Source organism: Schistocerca nitens, chromosome 1 (assembly GCF_023898315.1).
Source record: "Schistocerca nitens isolate TAMUIC-IGC-003100 chromosome 1, iqSchNite1.1, whole genome shotgun sequence".
In the NCBI taxonomy this organism is placed as follows: Eukaryota; Metazoa; Arthropoda; class Insecta; order Orthoptera; family Acrididae; genus Schistocerca; species Schistocerca nitens.
In genome coordinates, this window is record NC_064614.1 from 870,126,570 (window position 1) to 870,144,849 (window position 18,280).

At 40.5% G+C, this 18,280-nt stretch overlaps 1 protein-coding gene across 1 annotated transcript in view; it reads left to right on the plus strand.

Moving 5' to 3' along the window:
- LOC126210138 (uncharacterized) overlaps positions 1–18,280 on the plus strand; it is a 72,915-nt gene that overhangs the window by 35,170 nt on the left and 19,465 nt on the right. The window contains exon 4 of the mRNA XM_049939324.1: positions 15,462–15,662. Within this exon, the coding sequence (XP_049795281.1) occupies positions 15,462–15,662 (201 nt within the window). The remainder of the gene's footprint in view (positions 1–15,461; positions 15,663–18,280) is intronic.

The following is an 18,280-nucleotide window of genomic DNA, read 5'->3' on the forward strand; positions in this document are numbered from 1 at the left end:
CAACTGCTGTGGCTTGGGAACCACCAGTTTTAAGAGTTAAGAAAGACTTTGAGAGGGAAGACAAAGAATGTAGTGTGTACTTCGACATATCGCAATAGCTACGTAACAGCACACAAAGAACAGATATAGTTTAAAAAATCAATGTCAAATTTGCTGAAAGACATAGCTAAACAGGCAGAAAAAAATCTGTGAACGATTCTTCATGAATACTTTGACTTCTTTTCATTACAAAAACTTTGGACCTCTTTGTTCTTTTCTTGAGTTAATATTTCATCTCCACTACACCACACCTAATCAATAATTTGTATTCAAATTCTACTCGCTCTTCTATTTAATTTCCAACGCAATATGAACTATTCTTGGATGCTGCAGACCTTAAGCACTAACCTACGTCTGTAATTTGTAATAATAAATCTTACAGATCTCTTTCGTCACCTGTTCCTGCTAGAAAAGCTCCCTTTCATATTCTGATTTCTATTTCTATTTCAGTCACACCCGGATGACGTCACCTCGTTGTGTAACATCACGTCATTAGCTATAGCTTCTTTATCTGCTGTGCTTCTAAGCAATATTTGATGTTCGAGTTATTCTATACTTCAGATATTTTTAAGATTTTCTTTTTCTAATTTTTGTGTCAATTTGTTATACCACCTCCACATTAGCAATATTTTAGAATATCAAACCACCGTTTGAATATCCAGCTACTCAGGGAAGAGAACTCAGACCTTTTTGCTGGTTAATAATATGTGATTTTACTCACTTAAGGAAGATACTTCTTAAAATCTGTTAGAAGACTGACTAAACATGTTTCTATTTGGGTGATAGTGTGAAAGGTGAAGTATAAAGATCCAAACGTTGTCTGGTATGAAACAGACTTATGTGCTCGAGACGAAAGTGACAGTATCGAAAACATTTTCATATTTGAGTACTGATGAAGTAGAGTTGAAGGAAAATTGGCGTCAGTAGGGTTCGTTTTCCTAATTTTCGCTCTCAGACAGCTTTGTTCTCCCATTTATTGACAATTTTTGCTAAAGGCTGTAACATGTTTTCTTGGGAGCACAAACATTTAACCATCTACAGTTAGTTTTTTCTCAATCCTAGGTCACAAAAGAAACTTGGAGGTCTTAAGTGGAGAGATTCCATCTCCGAATGATATTCCATCCAAGAAATAATCGTGTCTCTGTCAATGGTCGAACGGCATAAAAGCCCTTCAGCTCATAAAAGAGCTCGACTGCCTCCAACGGCGATTTAATCGATTCTCTCAATCTTCCAGCTCAATAAAGAGAATTCCCCTTCGTTAGTCGTCTTTCTAGAAATAGTCTGCGCAGCCTTCCATTTTCTATTCAGCCCTGTCCTATTCATACCGAAATGAGTTTTCTCAGGCACCTGGCGTTCCTCATGATGCTCCCATTTTTCTTTACAGGAGCGAATGGCACCTGCCACTGAAGTATGGCTTACGTTGTTATACTCATCATACTGGCTGTCACCAGGACCATTAGTGCAGCTCAATTAATTTCCGTTACTAAGACATTTTTGAGAGAAACTTTTACAGAATAAAGGAATTAAATTACTAGTCTTTTGGTTTTAGACAGTTACTTGATCAAGAATGACTCTTTTTAACCTGGTAGGAAGCGGGCACTCTTATTTGTAACTTTACTTTAATGATGATCTCGGTTCTGATCTATCAAAACACAAGAAATTTTTGTTGACTGAAGTACCCTGTTCAAAAGGTTTTGTACGAGTAATGTAGAAACATATGTTGCTTCACCCAGTCTCCCCAAAAACATTCTCACAACTGCGTTTTCGTGAAGATACTAATCTAATTACCGTGCAACTAACATATCATACTAGAAGAAACAATTTACCCGTCCGGCATGTGGTTTAAGTGGATAGTCTTTCTTCATATAAGAATGCATTTCTACTGTACACTTATGGTAATTTCTTCTCTTGTGGTAAACGTTTCCAATGTCTGTTGCATGTGATACCTGGGAACTAGAAAACACATTTCGTTTTTCATTGACTGTCAAATATTTTTAGCCCTGAATAGATTTACGAAACTGTCATCAATTTTAGTCCTAATTAATTATGAATACTTGTAAATTTCAAATGTAGGAGCACAAGATAAAATTAAATCTAAACCTAAATTTATTTGAATAAATCGTGACTAACAGAAACACGTCAATTGGTCACAGATGAGAGTGTGATGAAAAGTAATCCCTCCTATTTTTCTATCTGAAAACTCTTAAAACTTTTTCAATAAAACAAATTTTATTAACATTAATAGCTTTTATTCTTCATGACTAAATATTCCCTGTCCTCTGCCACTAGAGAGCTTCAAGTTGTAGGGTTTCACATGGCGCTGTTTAACGTAACTACGCAGGTGCGTGAGAAACACCGTGTCCTGATCGAGTTTCAAGCTCGAAGATTTCATCCACACACAGAGAACCTCTCCTTCAGCACGACAATGCCACCACAAGCAATCGCTGCAATATCTACAGCCATCTGACGCCTTGGAGACACAGTAATTGATGGTAAAATGACTTGGACCAATCTTATTTTTATCTTTTCCCATAAGTTAAAGAACACCTTCGATGACATCGTTTTGAGAGTGATCAAGCGGTACAAGTATAGGTAAGCTAATGGCGCCATTAACGAAATCAAATCTTCAACAATGACGGTATCAACGAACTGGTCTCTCGGTAGGAGAAACGCGTTCGTTGAGAGATAAGTATAAAGATGTAGAATATTAATAATGCCTGTTTTTTAAGAGTTTTCACACAAAAAATGCGGAGGCATTACTTTTCAGTGCAACCCTTGTAGATTTATGATATGACATCTAATTCGATTCATTAATTGTTCTAAGGCAGGAGAAGTACAATAAATAGAAATATGATCTATGGACAGCGTAAGGAAAAGGCTTTGAAACACAGCTACTGAGATCAGCTGAGGATAGCGCGTGACAGAAGTACGTGAGTTTATCTGTACAGCCCAGTAACACGGCCAGCTGCAGCAGACTATTAGAGGCCTCCGTGCATTCGCACTCCGCCAAAAGAAAGTGATGTTTTCCTTTGTTATTAACTCTCTATATATCCCACTAGTACTAAGGAAGTATGGAAGTTTCTTCCTCATGCCTTAACAGATTTCCTAACATCCTGCTACTTCTTCTTGTCAGTGTTTTCCACACATTTCTTTCCTCGCCGATTGGCCGGAGAACCTCCCCATTTCCTACCTTACAGGGACACCTAATTTTCAAAATTCTTCTGTAGTGCCATGTCTCAAATGCTTCGATTCTCTTCTTTTCCGGTTTTCCCACAGTCAATATTTCGTTACCATATTCTCAGAAATTTTTTCCTCAAATTAAGACCTACGTTTGATACTAGTAGACTTCTCTTGCCCAGGAATGCCCTTTTGGCATTGCTAGTCTGCTGCTGATGTCCTCGTTGCTCCATGCGTTGACAGTTATTTTGCTGCCTAGGTATCAGAATTCATTAACTTCACGCCTTTCGTGACCACAAATCCTGACCTTATGTTTCTCGTCACTCTCATTTGTGCTAGTTATCATTACCTCCGACTTTCCTTATTTTACTCTCAAACGATATTCTGTACTCATTAGACTGTTCATTCCATTTAGCAGGTACTGTAAGTCTTCCTCACTTTCACTGCGGATAACAGTATTACTAGTGAATCTGATCACTGATATCCTTTCACCAGAATTTCAAATCCACTGTTGAAGTTTCCTTTTATTTCCTTCGCTGCTCCTTCGATGTTTGCGTTGAACAGTAGGGTCGAAAGACGACATCCCTGTCTTACTCCTTTTTAATCCGAGCACTTCGTTCTTGACCGACACCTCGACGTACCTCTTGGCTCCTTTACATATTGTATATTTTCCTATAAGTTACCCTTGTTTTTCTCAGAATTTCGAACATCTTAAATCATTTGACGCTGACGAATACTTTTTCAGGTCGAAAAACCCTATGAAAATGTTTTGATTTTTCTTCAGTCTCTCTTCCATTATCAATCGCAATCTCAAAATTGTCCCTCTGGTTCCCTTATCTTTCCTAAAGAAAAACTAATCGTCATCTTACACATCATCAATTTTCTTTTCCGTTCTTCTGTATATTATTCTTGTCAGCGATTACTGTGCATGTGCTGTCAACCTTGTCGGCTCTTGTTATCTTCGGAATTGTGTTGATGTTTTTCCTAAAGTCAGATGGTATATCGCTAGACACATCAACGTGAATAATCGTTTGTTGCCATTTACTCCAGTGATTTAAGAAATTCTGATGGAATATTATCTATCCCTTCTACGTAATTCATCTTAAGTCTTCCAAAGCTCTTTTAAATTCCAGTCTCTCCCCCCCCCCCCCATCTGGTCTATTTCGATTCCTGTTTCTTCTACTCTTACGTCATCAGGCAAATCTTCCCTCTCATAGAGGCCTTCGATGTGTTCTTTCTGCCTCTCCGCTGTCTGTCTTCTGCGTTTAACATGAGACTTACTATTGCATTTTTAAGGTACCACCCTTACTTTTAATTTCAACGAAGATTCTTTTGACTTTTCGGTCTTTCCGACAGTCATTTCCTTTTCGATTTCTTCATATTTTCGAGCACACGTTTCGCCTTAGCTTCCCTGCACTTCCTATATACTTTATTCTTAAGTCATTTACTTCTATGTTCCTGGATTTCCTAGAACATTTCTGTGTTTCCTTCTTTGATCGATCAACAGAAGCATTTCTTCTGTAACCCATGGTTTCTCAGCAGTTACCTTCTTTGTACCAGTTTTTCTTTGCAGTTTCTGTGATTGCGCTTTTTAGAGACGTCTCAAGTGGACCGCCTACTAAGCTATTCCTTATCGCAGTAGCTACAACCTCAGAGAACTTTAAGCATATCTTTTGATTGTTTAGTACTTCCGTATCCCACTTCATTGCGCACTGGCTTTTCCTGGCTAGTCTCTTAACCTTCAGCCTACTCTACATCAATACTAAATTGTGATCTAAGTCTATATCTTCCCCTGGATACGCCTTACATTCCAGTATCTGATTTCGGAAACGCTGTCTGACCATGATTTAATGTAACTGATATCTTCCCGTACCTCCTGGACTTTCCCAGGTATAGCACCTCCTCTTGTGACTCTTGAGCAGAGTATTTGCTGTTAGTAGCTGAAATCTACTGAAAAATACACTCAGTCTTTCTACTTTCTCGTTTCTGCTACGAAGACCGTATTCTCCAGTAACCCTTTCTTCTTCTCTTACACCTACAACCGCATTCCTATCCCCCATTACTATTAGAGTTCGCTTAATACGTGACTAAGCTTCTTCACATAATTTCAGCAGATAATTTATGTAATCGCTTCCTCCCTCTAACTTGCCCAACTAATGTAGCCTTTGATGACAAAAATACTAACGAGACTCTGACTACAACCCTTCTTATTTCTTGTTTGTATTAGGTGAAGTAAATGTGATGCCTGAAACGGTATTAAAATGCAAGAAATAGATCTGGCAGCAAAACTAATTTTTGACAACACGGCATTAAGTGACTTCTTCCGATGGTCATGAATTTTGTTAACCATCTTCCAACGACATACAAAAATTTGCGACTGAATTCAGTCGTGTACACGAGCACTGAAGCAATTACTATCTCGCGTACACACAATTTAGGTATGACTAGTACATGTAAGTTGCTCAAAGAGACTACCAAGTCAAGCGCTCATTTTTTTTTTTTTTATACTTACGCTATAAAGACTTCTATTTCTGTAATAAAATAAGAACAGAACTTTTCTATTGCTTTACTGCATTCTAAGGAAATTCAGAGTACAGTGTTTACGTGTATACCCAAAACAGCATTTGCTTAGAAAGGTGAATATTGACAAACGTTTTTGTAGAACTGTAACTTTGTTTTCAGAAATTTCCACATGGCGTAAAATCTAAAGTTACTTTAAAAGTTATTGAATACAAACAGCAGTTGTTAACCTTTCAGTCTGTTTTGTAAGGTAGAAGAGCATAGTGTTTTACCCATTCTTCCCTGTGTTTTTGGGAAAGTTCTGAATTAACTACTATGCATCTACGAATTTTAGAAGAAACAAAATTATCCAACCAGTGTGTAATATAATTAGAGTTGTTGTTGTTTTTGTGGTCTTCAGTCCTGAGACTGGTTTGATGCAGCTCTCCACGCACCTGTGCAAGCTCCTTCATCTCCCAGTACCTACTGCAACCTACATCCTTCTGAATCTGCTTAGTGTATTCATCTCTTGGTCTCCCTCTGCGATTTTTATCCTCCACACTGCCCTCCAATGCTAAATTTGTGATCCCTTGATGCCTCAGAACATGTCCTACCAACCGATCCCTTCTTCTAGTCAAGTTGTGCCACAAACTTCTCTTCTCCCCAATCCTATTCAATACCTCCTCATTAGTTACGTGATCTACCCACCTTATCTTCAGCATTCTTCTGTAATACCACATTTCGAAAGCTTCTATACTCTTCTTGTCCCAACTATTTATTGTCCATGTTTCACTTCCATACATGGCTACACTCCATACAAACACTTTCAGAACGACTTCCTGACACTTATACTCGATGATAACAAATTTCTCTTCTTTGGAAACGCTTTCCTTGGCTTTGCCAGTCTACATTTTATATCATCTCTACTTCGACCATCATCAGTTATTTTCTTCCCCAAATAGCAAAACTCCTTTACTACTTTAAGTGTCTCATTTCCTAGACTAATTCCCTCAGCATCACCCGACATAATTCGACTACATTCCATTTTCCTCGTTTTGCTTTTGTTGATGTTCATCTTACATCCTCCCTTCAAGACACTGTCAATTCCGTTCAACTGCTCTTCCAAGTCCTTTGCTGTCTCTGACAGAATTACAATGTCATCGGCGAACCTCAAAGTTTTTATTTATTCTCCCTGGATTTTAATACCTACTCCAAATTTCTCTTTTGTTTCCTTCACTGCTTGCTCAATATAAAGATTGAATAATATCGGGGAGAGGCTACAACCCTGTCTCACTGCCTTCCCAACCACTGCTTCCCTTTCATGAGCCTCGACTCTTATAACTGCCATCTGGTTTCTGTACAAATTGTAAATAGCCTTTCGCTCCCTGTATTTTACCCCTGCCACCTTCAGAATTTGAAAGAGAGTATTCCAGTCAACATTGTCAAAAGCTTTCTCTAAGTCTACAAATGCTAGAAACGTAGATTCGCCTTTCCTTAATCTTCCTTCTAAGATAAGTCGTAAGGTCATTATTGCCTCACGTGTTCCAACATTTCTACGGAATCCAAACTGATCTTCCCAGAGGTCGGCTTCTATCAGTTTTTCCATTCGTCTGTAAATAATTCGCGTTAATATTTTGCAGCTGTGACTTATTAAACTGATAGTTTGGTAATTTTCACATCTGTCAACACCTGCTTTCCTTGGGATTGGAAGTATTGGATTCTTCTTGAAGTCTGAGGGTATTTCGCCTGTCTCGTACATTTTGCTCACCAGATGGTAGAGTTTTGTCAGGACTGACTCGCCCAAGGCCGTCAGTAGTTGTAATGGAATGTTGTCTACTCCCGGGGCCTTGTTTCGACTCAGGTCTTTCAGTGCTCTGTCAAACTCTTCACGCAGTATCGTATCTCCCATTTCATCTTCATCTACATTCTCTTCCATTTCCATAATATTGTCCTCAAGTACATTGCTCTTGTATAGACCCTCTATATACTCCTTCCACCTTTCTGCTTTCCCCTCTTTGCTTAGAACTTGGTTTCCATCTGAGCTCTTGATATTCATACAAGTGGCTCTCTTTTCTCCAAAGGTCTCTTTAATTTTCCTGTAGGCTGTATCTATCTTACCCCTAGTGAGATAAGCCTCTACATCCTTACATTTGTCCTCTAGCCATGCCTGCTTAGCCATTTTGCACTTCCTGTCGATATCATTTTTGAGACGTTTGTATTTCTTTTTGCCTGCTTCATTTACTGCATTTTTATATTTTCTCCTTTCATCAATTAAATTCAATATTTCTTCTGTTACCCAAGGATTTCTACTAGCCCCCGTCTTTTTACCTACTTGATCCTCTTCTGCCTTCACTACTTCATCCCTCAGAGCTACCCATTCGTCTTCTACTGTATTTATTTCCCCCATTCCTGTCAGTTGTTCCCTTACGCTCTTCCTGAAACTCTGTACAACCTCTGGTTTAGTCAGTTTATCCAGGTCCCATCTCCTTAAATTCCCACCTTTTTGTGATTTCTTCAGTTTTAATCTACAGTTCATAACCGATAGATTGTGGTCAGAGTCCACATCTGCCCCTGGAAATATCCTACAATTTAAAACCTGGTTCCTAAATCTCTGTCTTACCATTATATAATCTATCTGATACCTTTTAGTATCTCCAGAGTTCTTCCATGTATACAGCCTTCTTTCATGATTCTTGAACCAAGTGTTAGCTATGATTAAGTTATGCTCTGTGCAAAATTCTACCAGACTGCTTCCTCATTCATTTCTTAGCCCCAATCCATATTCACCTACTATGTTTCCTTCTCTCCCTTTTCCTACTGTCGAATTCCAGTCACTATGGACGATAAATAGTTTGGACAAGAAGACAATAGAAGCTTTCGAAATGTGGTGCTACAGAAGAATGCTGAAGATTAGATGGGTAGATCACATAACTAATGATGAAGTATTGAATAGAATTGGGGAGAAGAGAAATTTGTGGCACAACTTGACAAGAAGAAGGGACCGGTTGGTAGGACAAGCTCTGAGGCATCAAGGGATCACAAATTCAGCATTGGAGGACAGCGTGGAGAGTAAAAATCGTAGAGGGAGACCAAGAGATGAATACACTAAGCAGATTCAGATGGATGTAGGTTGCAGTAAGTACTGGGAGATGAAGAAGCATGCACAGGATAGGGTAGTATGGAGTGCTGCATCAAACCAGTCTCAGGACTGAAGACCACAACAACAACAACAATCACTATTAAATTTTCGTCTCCCTTCACTACATGAATAATTTCTTTTATCTCATCATACATTTCTTCAATTTCTTCGTCATCTGCAGAGCTAGTTGGCATATAAACTTGCACTACTGTAGTAGACATGGGCTTCGTGTCTATCTTGACCACTATAATACGTTCACTATGCTGTTTGTAGTAGCTTACCCGTACTTCTATCTTTTTATTCATTATTAAACCTACTCCTGCATTACCCCTATTTGATTTTGTATTTATAACCCTGTATTCACCTGACCAGAAGTCTTGTTCCTCCTGCCACCGAACTTCACTAATTCCGACTATATCTAACTTTAACCTATCCATTTCCCTTTTTAAATTTTCTAACCTACCTGTCCGATTAAGGGATCTGACATTCCACGCTCCAATCCGTAGAATGCCAGTTTTCTTTCTCCTGATAACGACGTTCTCCTGAGTAGTCCCCGCCCGGAGATCCGAATGGGGGACTATTTTACCTCCGGAATATTTTACCCAAGAGGACGCCATCATCATTTAACCATACAGTAAAGCTGCATGCCCTCGGGAAAAATTACGGCTGTAGTTTCCCCTTGCTTTCAGCCATTCGCAGTACCACAACAGCAAGGCCGTTTTGGTTAGTGTTACAAGGCCAGATCAGTCAATCATCCAGACTGTTGCCCCTGCAACTACTGAAAAGGCTGCTGCCCCTCTTCAGGAACCACAAGTTTGTCTGGCCTCTCAACAGATACCCCTCCGTTGTGGTTGCCCCTACGGTACGGCTATCTGTATCGTTGAGGCACGCAAGCCTCCCCACCAACGGCAAGGTCCATGGTTCATGGGTGGGGGGTGGGGGGGGGAAACAGGGAGTATTCCTTCATATAAAAATGCATTCTATTGTATATCTCTAGTGATTTCATTTCTGTTGGTAATGGTTTCTGATGTTTATAGCTTGTGATACTTAGAAACTAGAACAAACATTTGATTTCCCGTTCACTGGCGAATATCCCCCCTCCCCTCACCTGTCTGGGTTTGCGAAAGCGTCATCAATTCTAGGCCAGTCAGCTATGAGATTTTGTAACCTGCAAACGTAAGGGCGGAAGATAACGCTAAATTTCTTTTAATTAATCCATACTTCCTGAAACATGTTACTTGCCCGAATATGAGGGCGAGCTGAAAAGTAATTCCTCCTCATTTTTAAATTTGAAATATCCTAAAGCTTTTCAAATGAAACTTCAATATTCTACATGTTTATTCTTCATGCCCACAAAATTGCAGCCACTAGAGGGCTCGGAATTGTAGCGCATAACAAGTCAGAATGTAACCTAGTTATGTCAGTGCGGCAGAAAGAGTGTGCTCTAACCGAGTTTCGAAGCGGAAGAGTTCAGCCCCACGGAACTCCCTCTACTTCAGCATGACAATGCCAGACCTCAAGCGAGCACCGCAACATCTGCGGCGATCCGATGCCTAGGGTTGAATGTCATCGATCATCCTCCATCCTCCATCCGACTTGGCCCTATCTGGTTTCCACCTATTTCCAAAACTTAATGAACACCTTTAGAGGACTTCAGTTTGATAGTGATGAAGAGGAGCAAGCGTAGATGTGGCTCCGTCAACAGTGACAAATGTTCAACAGTGGAGGTACTGACGGGCTGGTCTCTCAGTGAGAGAAATTTGTTAGTCACCAGGGTGACTATGTTGACAAATAGATATGTAGGCATGAAGAATAAAGATGTAGAATGATAATAACGTCTGTTTCATTAAAAAAAACTTTAAGAGTTTTCAAATAAAAAATGGCATTACTTTACAGCACGCCCTCGTACGTGTGAGAACTAACACATTAACTGACAAGAAACTGAACAGGTTGAACATTTTAGTTAGCCGGAACTGCTGTGTTCATATAATTTTCTTAATTAATAGTTCTAAGCGAAATTATGTGCCATAAATAGAAATATAAGTTATATAGTACGTGAAGATAAAGCAGAAACTGTGTATAACCTTTTAGTTTCAACCTAAAGATACGAATATGAGGCATGGGTGACTGCATGACTAGAGGAACAAACATTGGATAATCCTCGAGAATAGTGAGTAGACGTCGTTTAATTGATTTTAATTCATCCATGCATAATAGTTATTCAAAACTAGACGTAATCGTCTCAATGGGAATTCCGCGATCCTTCATTAATAAAATATGGCGTTTCAGTCTTCGATCGCTATACTTTATTTTCAATTACCGGTTTCGGGCTAGCTGCCCATCTTCAGATCATACATTGTAGTTACAGAGTAACTTGTCCGTACAGAACACTCGGTTCGCTGTCATAAGTCAATGACAGCGAACCGAGTGTTCTGTACGGACAAGTTACTCTGTAACTACAATATATGATCTGAAGATGGGCAGCTAGCCCGAAACGGGTAATTGAAAATAAAGTATAGCGATCGAAGACTGAAACGCCATATTTTACAATAGTTATTGTAGTTTCAGAAATCAGAATACGTATTGTTGCGTAAGTTTCCTTTAACTCCGTTTACTGACATTTTAGATGCTTTAAGAGAGAAGTAAATTATTTTTTTTGCACGAAAATTGCATATTAATATATTTTTAATTCCGAATATCTGTTTAATTTAAATTACGATGAAATTGTATTGTAAAATGTATTGTTAATTGTGCAGATACAGCTAGTTTTGTTTTTTGTTTTTTCTCAAGTGCTGTTTGTGCATATTCCTTTCAGACCACGCAGTTCTTCTCGAAATTTTTCAGTATCCTAAGAAATGGTAACTCATTTGTAGTATTTTCGTGTTTACTTCGATTACAAATATAGTATAAAATCAAGTGTATTTTAAAACAGACGATCGTCTCAAAGTACTTATATAATAAGGTGCTTTGGGATGAGGGTGACAACCTTTGAAAGACTATAGGCCGTATACAGAGGAGCAATGTTAAGGGATGTGTTCTTTTAAGGTGCGTGAAATGTGGGCAAGCGAGGAGCAGGAATTGGAAAGGTGTCACTGCATAAAAATTTGACAAGCCATCCAGAAAAGACATCATTTAATAACTCTAAGAAATTATTTTTCTTTTGCATTTAAACACATGGAACTTAACATTTTCAAAGGAATGTAAGGAAACGGGGAAAAGATTTATTCGAGAAACTTTCAGCGAGGTTTCACAGCGTTATATTACGTAAAGCTTCTTTCTCAAAAAAATCGAATAACAGCCAAAGAGATTTCACTTAACACGTATTTCAAAGAAGAATTCATCAAAAAACACTACACATTTATCAACACGTCAACTTACAGCTGCATCCCCAGAAAATTACATCAAGCAATGGACACTTATAAAGTAATACGAAATATATTATTCAGAGAGATATTAGCTGAAATCTTTAAATTGGATCCGAATAACTCAAGCTAGTTCTATAAGAGAATGTAGAAAATATAAACAATTACGCCTAAAATGCTTCAAATAAAACAAGAAGTGGTAAATTATTACAAAAATAAATCACACAAGGTGATCAGAAGAAATGTTTCATGAATTGCAGACCTGGCTCACATCCAACAGACAGGAATTACTATGACAAAAACAGACAGCAACATTTAGAAGTGCAAGTCAGCCAAACAGAAATCGGTGAACCATTTGATTAAAATCGGGTTTAGCTCAAACGGAACACAAATAATATAAAGGACTTTCTGGCACAGTGGATATGTCCGAATTACAATTAACGCTACCTACACACGCCAATCAAGTCCAACCATCGCCGGTGCCGACTGCTCTGTGACCACACTTTCCACATGAATCCTATAGCATGAAACATCAGATCGATATCCACGGCCGTCTTCCACCAAATCAGAGCGACTTTCTTCTTGGACATTTCATTTGGTATAGTGGACAATAAAATACATACACTCTAAATGATATTGAATAACACCCACGAGGTTTCTTCTGAAACAACAAGCTGTAAAATTAGTACACAGAAAATGCTTGTAGTGTCCGTGTCCACACAACAGGCAGCAGTTGTCCTTGGACGGTATACCTGCAGTTATTGGCGCAAAACGAGTGAGAGCGACCTAACTCGCATCACCGTTAGCTAGACAGGGTAGAGAGCAACACGGCCGCTGGCTGGATGCAAAGGAGGCGGTTCCTTCATTACACAGGCAAAGAGATTACCAGTTTCACCTAAAAAAACAGCCAAAGTTGCAAGACTCAGTTTTGTTGTTCAACTGATGTCTAGTTTTGGGTTACCTGAACCCACTTTCAAATAACTGAAAATGGGTTCAGGTGCCCCGAAACTTCTTAACACAACCTGCTGTCTCGTTATTAATCCAGCATTCTGGCAATCCACAAAGAGATTACATCACGCTTTCGGTTTCATGTCGAAGCCTGGCACGGATTGACAAGCTTAAAGCATCCTTATTAATCACTCAACTTCAAGCACAGTAGCAGGCTGTTCACAAGTTGCCAGGTAGTTAGTATCCCTTTAGCAATTTCACATGTGAGAATCCAGATAAAGTAAAAAATAAGAATTATTTAAACTTGGTAACATGATCACGTTTTACACTGCAGTGGTAGGCAATGGAAGACATGTTCGTCGTGTTTTTGAGCATCAGCTTCCTGACACTAGATGCATCCTTCGTTGGGCCAAACACATGGAGGGTGCGAGATACAGGCTGTAGGGCGAGGAAGAACAGTCCAATGATGATTTGTGAGCTCCTCTCGGATATGAAGATTTGTGTGAGGCCTTGCGTTGTCAGTTTCCACTATTTACTGAGGGTATATTAATAGACTTCAGGGTCGATCGTTGCAACATGCAGGAGGACATCAAACAGAATAACCCCTTCAGAGTCCCAGAGGACAGTCGGCATGACTCTGCCCGCTGAGAATGCAGCTTCGAACGTTTTCTTCGAAGGTGTGGTGGTGTGGTTCGCCACTGCATCGGTTGCCCCTATAATTCCGGTTTGAAGTGATGAACCCAAACTGATGGACTAGTGTGTCAGCACTACCAACGGAGACATAAAACTGAGCGGTGACCGAGTGAGATGGCGCAGTGGCTAACACACTGGACTCACATTCGGGAGGATGAAGTTTCAAACCCGCGTCCAGCCATCCAGATTTAGGTTCTTCTGCCATTCCCCTAGATTGCTCGAAGCAAATGCCGGGATGGTTTCCTTGAAATGGCATGACCGACTTCTTCCCATCCTAGACACAAATAATGCTTACGCCCCGCCTCCAATGACCTCCATGTCGGCGAGACGTTAATCCCAATCACCCTTTCTTCCTTCTTTGAGCAATGAGGAATCCGATTGTGATCCTTCGGTTACCTCAAATGGGAGTGCCCCCATGTTCCAACACCGCAGCAGTCACAGCTGTATGTGGCCGTCGGGCAAGCGGAAAATGGGACAGGTTTGCGGGATCATGTTGCGATGATGACAAACGACTCACCCAACGACTCACCGTGCTTTTCTTCACTACCAGGTCTCCCTAGACATTATGCAAGCGTCTATGAATATCCACGGTGTTTCGGTATTCCGCCAAAAGAAACTCAAAGACTGTCTCTACTTAGAAAGCAGCTCTGTTGTGTCCGCTCCCGGTAGCTGAGTGGTCAGCTCAATAGAATATCAATTCTAAGGACCCGGGTTCGATTCCAAGCTGGGTCGGAGATTTTCTCCGCTCAGGCACTGGGTTTTGTGTTGTCCTAATCATCATATCATCCCCATCGACGCGCAAGTAGCCGAAGTGGCAAAAAATCGAAAGACTTGCACCCGGCGGACGATCTACCCGACGGGACACCCTAGTCACACGACGTTTACATTTATTTACCTCAGTTGTGCTTCCCATTTTCAATCGTACGTGTAGCGCCGCCACTATCGGAACTTCACGAAACTGCGGGGTGCTGAAGCGGAAGTATTCCACGACGTACCACAACAAATTTAGTATTTTTTAAACCTAAACTGACCGAGAAAAAATGTGTTGCATTACTTATTGAATGCCTCTGTTACTTCCTCAATCACTTTATATATGTGTAGTTCCTACGTAATATATTCATCGTTTTCATTATGCTGCAATGTATAACCCTCTTCCATTCTCAGTTATCCTACTTTTGTGCTCTCCTTTCTCTTGAGGTGTAAATTTCTTATTGTGTATCACCAAGTTTTTATGATTAATGTTGATACTATCAAAGGTTTTTTGGTGTTTTAAGCTTTATGTTCTTAAAGGTTCTTACAAAAGTAAAGTTCAATGAGTTACACTACAGGGGGGAGGGGGGGGGGGGGCGGACCAATAGAGATAGGTGGAAGCCAGCTTCAGTGATGGAAAAAATCCCAGTAAAATGACCGGCTCTCCTTTACGCCAGAAGGTGGCGTATTCATTAATAAGGCCTGACTCTGCAGCAGTCGTACTGCACCAGGCAGATATCTTCCTCTTCTGTAAATCCTCGTGTGCGAGAGTTGAAGAAATTATAGTTTTCTGCATACACTCTATGTGTGAAGTAGCCAGTATTGGTATTGTATCGGAGTTGCGTGCGTTTCAGCTGACGTTCGACACGTTCACGGTGGGCAAGTTCGTGTCGTTCACGAGCGACGGCTGCCCGGACGGCCACATGAGCATCCGGGAGGCGGGCCGGCCCTCCACGGGAGGACAGTGGTGCGGCAGCGCTTGGGGCTACACCGTATACTACAGCGAGACGCCCTCCATCAACCTCACTCTGCTGCTCTACAAGCTGTCCGAGCAGGTCAGTGTCTGCAATAACCTTCAGTCTTAAGCTAAGGAAATATCGATACACAAACCCTCCAGCCAAAATTTTAAACGAAATTAACTGTTAAGAGCTTATATTAAACGAGGAAGGTCAAGTAATTCATTTTTAATTCGCGTAGTGCTCTTAAAGCTAAGTGACGTTTAAAGTCTGCAATGCAAGAACCCATAGTGATGTGGCCGAATATCAGAGCACCACCGGCAGGACAAAGCATACAAGGCAGGCTACAAATATCCTGGGAAGAACAGTACTTTGCACAATTGCCGTCTTTCAGAGACTCTCTGCTACGAAATATGAAAGTGATTTTGAACCTTCAAGGCGACTCCTCCATCTGACAACTATAGCAGCGTGCAACTGTTGCTGTCATGGTCTTCAGTCTATTCTGACAGAGCTCTCCAGGCTAGTACATCGTTTGCAAGCCTCTTCATCTCCGAATAACTACCTGCAACCCACATCCTTCTTATCCTGCTTTCTGTATCTGTACCTTCGTTTACAGTTTCTACCCGTACACTTCCCTCCATTTTCAGATAGATCATTCCTTTGCCCCCAGTTGGATGTAAGTGTCCTACCAAGTTCCTTTGGTCAAATCGTCCCATAAACTTCTTCTTTTCCCGGTTTGATCCATTGCCTCCTCATTCGTTATTCGATCTACTAATATTGATCATTCTTCTGTAGCAGCACATTTCAAAAGCTTCTATTTTCATCTAGTATGTTCTTTTTATGGTCCATTTTCCACTTTCGTATAAGACTTCCTTCTCAAAAGACTTCCCGGCATTTCAACTTATACTAATTTTTAACCAATTCATCTTTCTCAGATATGCTTTTGCTGCTGTAGCCATTCTGCATTTTGTAACCTCTCTGCTTCAGCCATCATTAGTTAATTGGTCGTCCAAACATAAAAACTCATCTATGTCTTGTAGTGTAGCATTTTCTAATTCCCTCAGCATCGGGTGCTTCAATCTGACCGCATTCAATTACCTTTGTCTTAGTTATGTCGGTGTTCATCTTTAATTATTGTTGGATCTATTGGATTACTTACATTACTGTTTCTATTCACTGCATTAATGGAAAGGTTGGTTCAGTTGCAACGCCACTTGATAGCAGAGCTGCTCTAGAGTTGATTCTACCCTACCAGCGTCCAGCTTTGTGGTGTTTCCGAATTTCGCTTTTATTGTGCTTCTCTATAATCACTGAAAATTCGTCTCGTCATGGAATAACATTCTAATAACCGTCGTACATAAGGTGACACCGCATTTTTCGGCAGCTGTCCGTCGACCTCACCCTCGAGCACTAGTGACCATCTGATGGAGGGTGATACAAAACGGTCATGGTATTTTCGGAAACACATTTAATAGGAACGAAAGTCATGAACCACTCATTACACCCACGAACTTCATCGTAAGGGTAGCAAGTAAAGAGTATTTTCACCAACTCCTGTGACACACTTGTAGTCGATGTGAGGAGGCTTAACTGATGAACTGTTGCATAGCAACGTATGTCTGGAGAAGGTGCGATTCCCTTTTAGAAGCAAAACAAAATCGAACCGGTATTGTTCGTTTGCCTCATTATAGAAATTTCTTATGTAGTCAATTGCTACTTGTGCCGATCATCCTTGTCCTCCCAAAAACTGTAAATTCAGAGTAAGTTCTGAATGATTTGATCAAAAACATCTGTTGTCGGTTGTACGACTTACAGCAAACCTTTAACCACGTGTTACTGTGAGTGTACGGGAAACTCATAAGAATATTACACGACTACAGAAGGAAGATGACAACGGCCTTGCCGCAGTGGTTACATTGGTTCCCGTGAGAACACCGAAGTTAAGCGCTGTCGGGCGTGGTCGGCACTTGGATGGGTGACCATCCAGGCCGCGATGCGCTGTTACCATATTTCGGGGTGCACTCAGCCTCGTGATGCCAATTGAGGAGCTATTCAACCGAACAGTAGCGGCTTCGGTCAAGAATACCATCATATCGGGGAGAGCGGTGTGCTGACCCCACGCCCCTCCTATCGGCATCCTCCATGGAGGATGACACGACGGTCGGATGGTCCCGGCAGGCCACTCGTGGCCTGAAGACGGAGTGCTTTTTTTCACAGAAGGAAGTTTCCAATACCTTCATCAGTACTTTTTCCAGAAAAGTCGTGTACCTCTCACAGTAGACGACTTATAATGACGTATGGTCCAATAAAATGTGGTCTTCGGTTCTACAGCTACACTCTCAGGTACAGCAAAGTTATATCCATAACGCCCCATCAAACGTCAGAGGATGTAGAGGAAAGACCGTGATATAATGATATTACTATTTAGGACTCAGACTTAGTCTAGTTAATATATCCGCATGGAGTGTGTGCTCGAATGCATGACCAGAGAGTTATTACGTTGGTCTGACTGTAAATACTACTGGATTTATGAGGCCCCATTTGTGGGTAAAGTAACCAAAATACATTAGTTTACAAACAATGCAGAGGGGGAAAGTATTAATTTCTGATTTGGTATTTGATTCATATACTGTGAAGCGGGGAAAATGTACGCGGTGTTGTTTCAGAATTGGGATACAACAGCTTCAAATTGTAGTTTTTCCTGGATTCAGCAATGA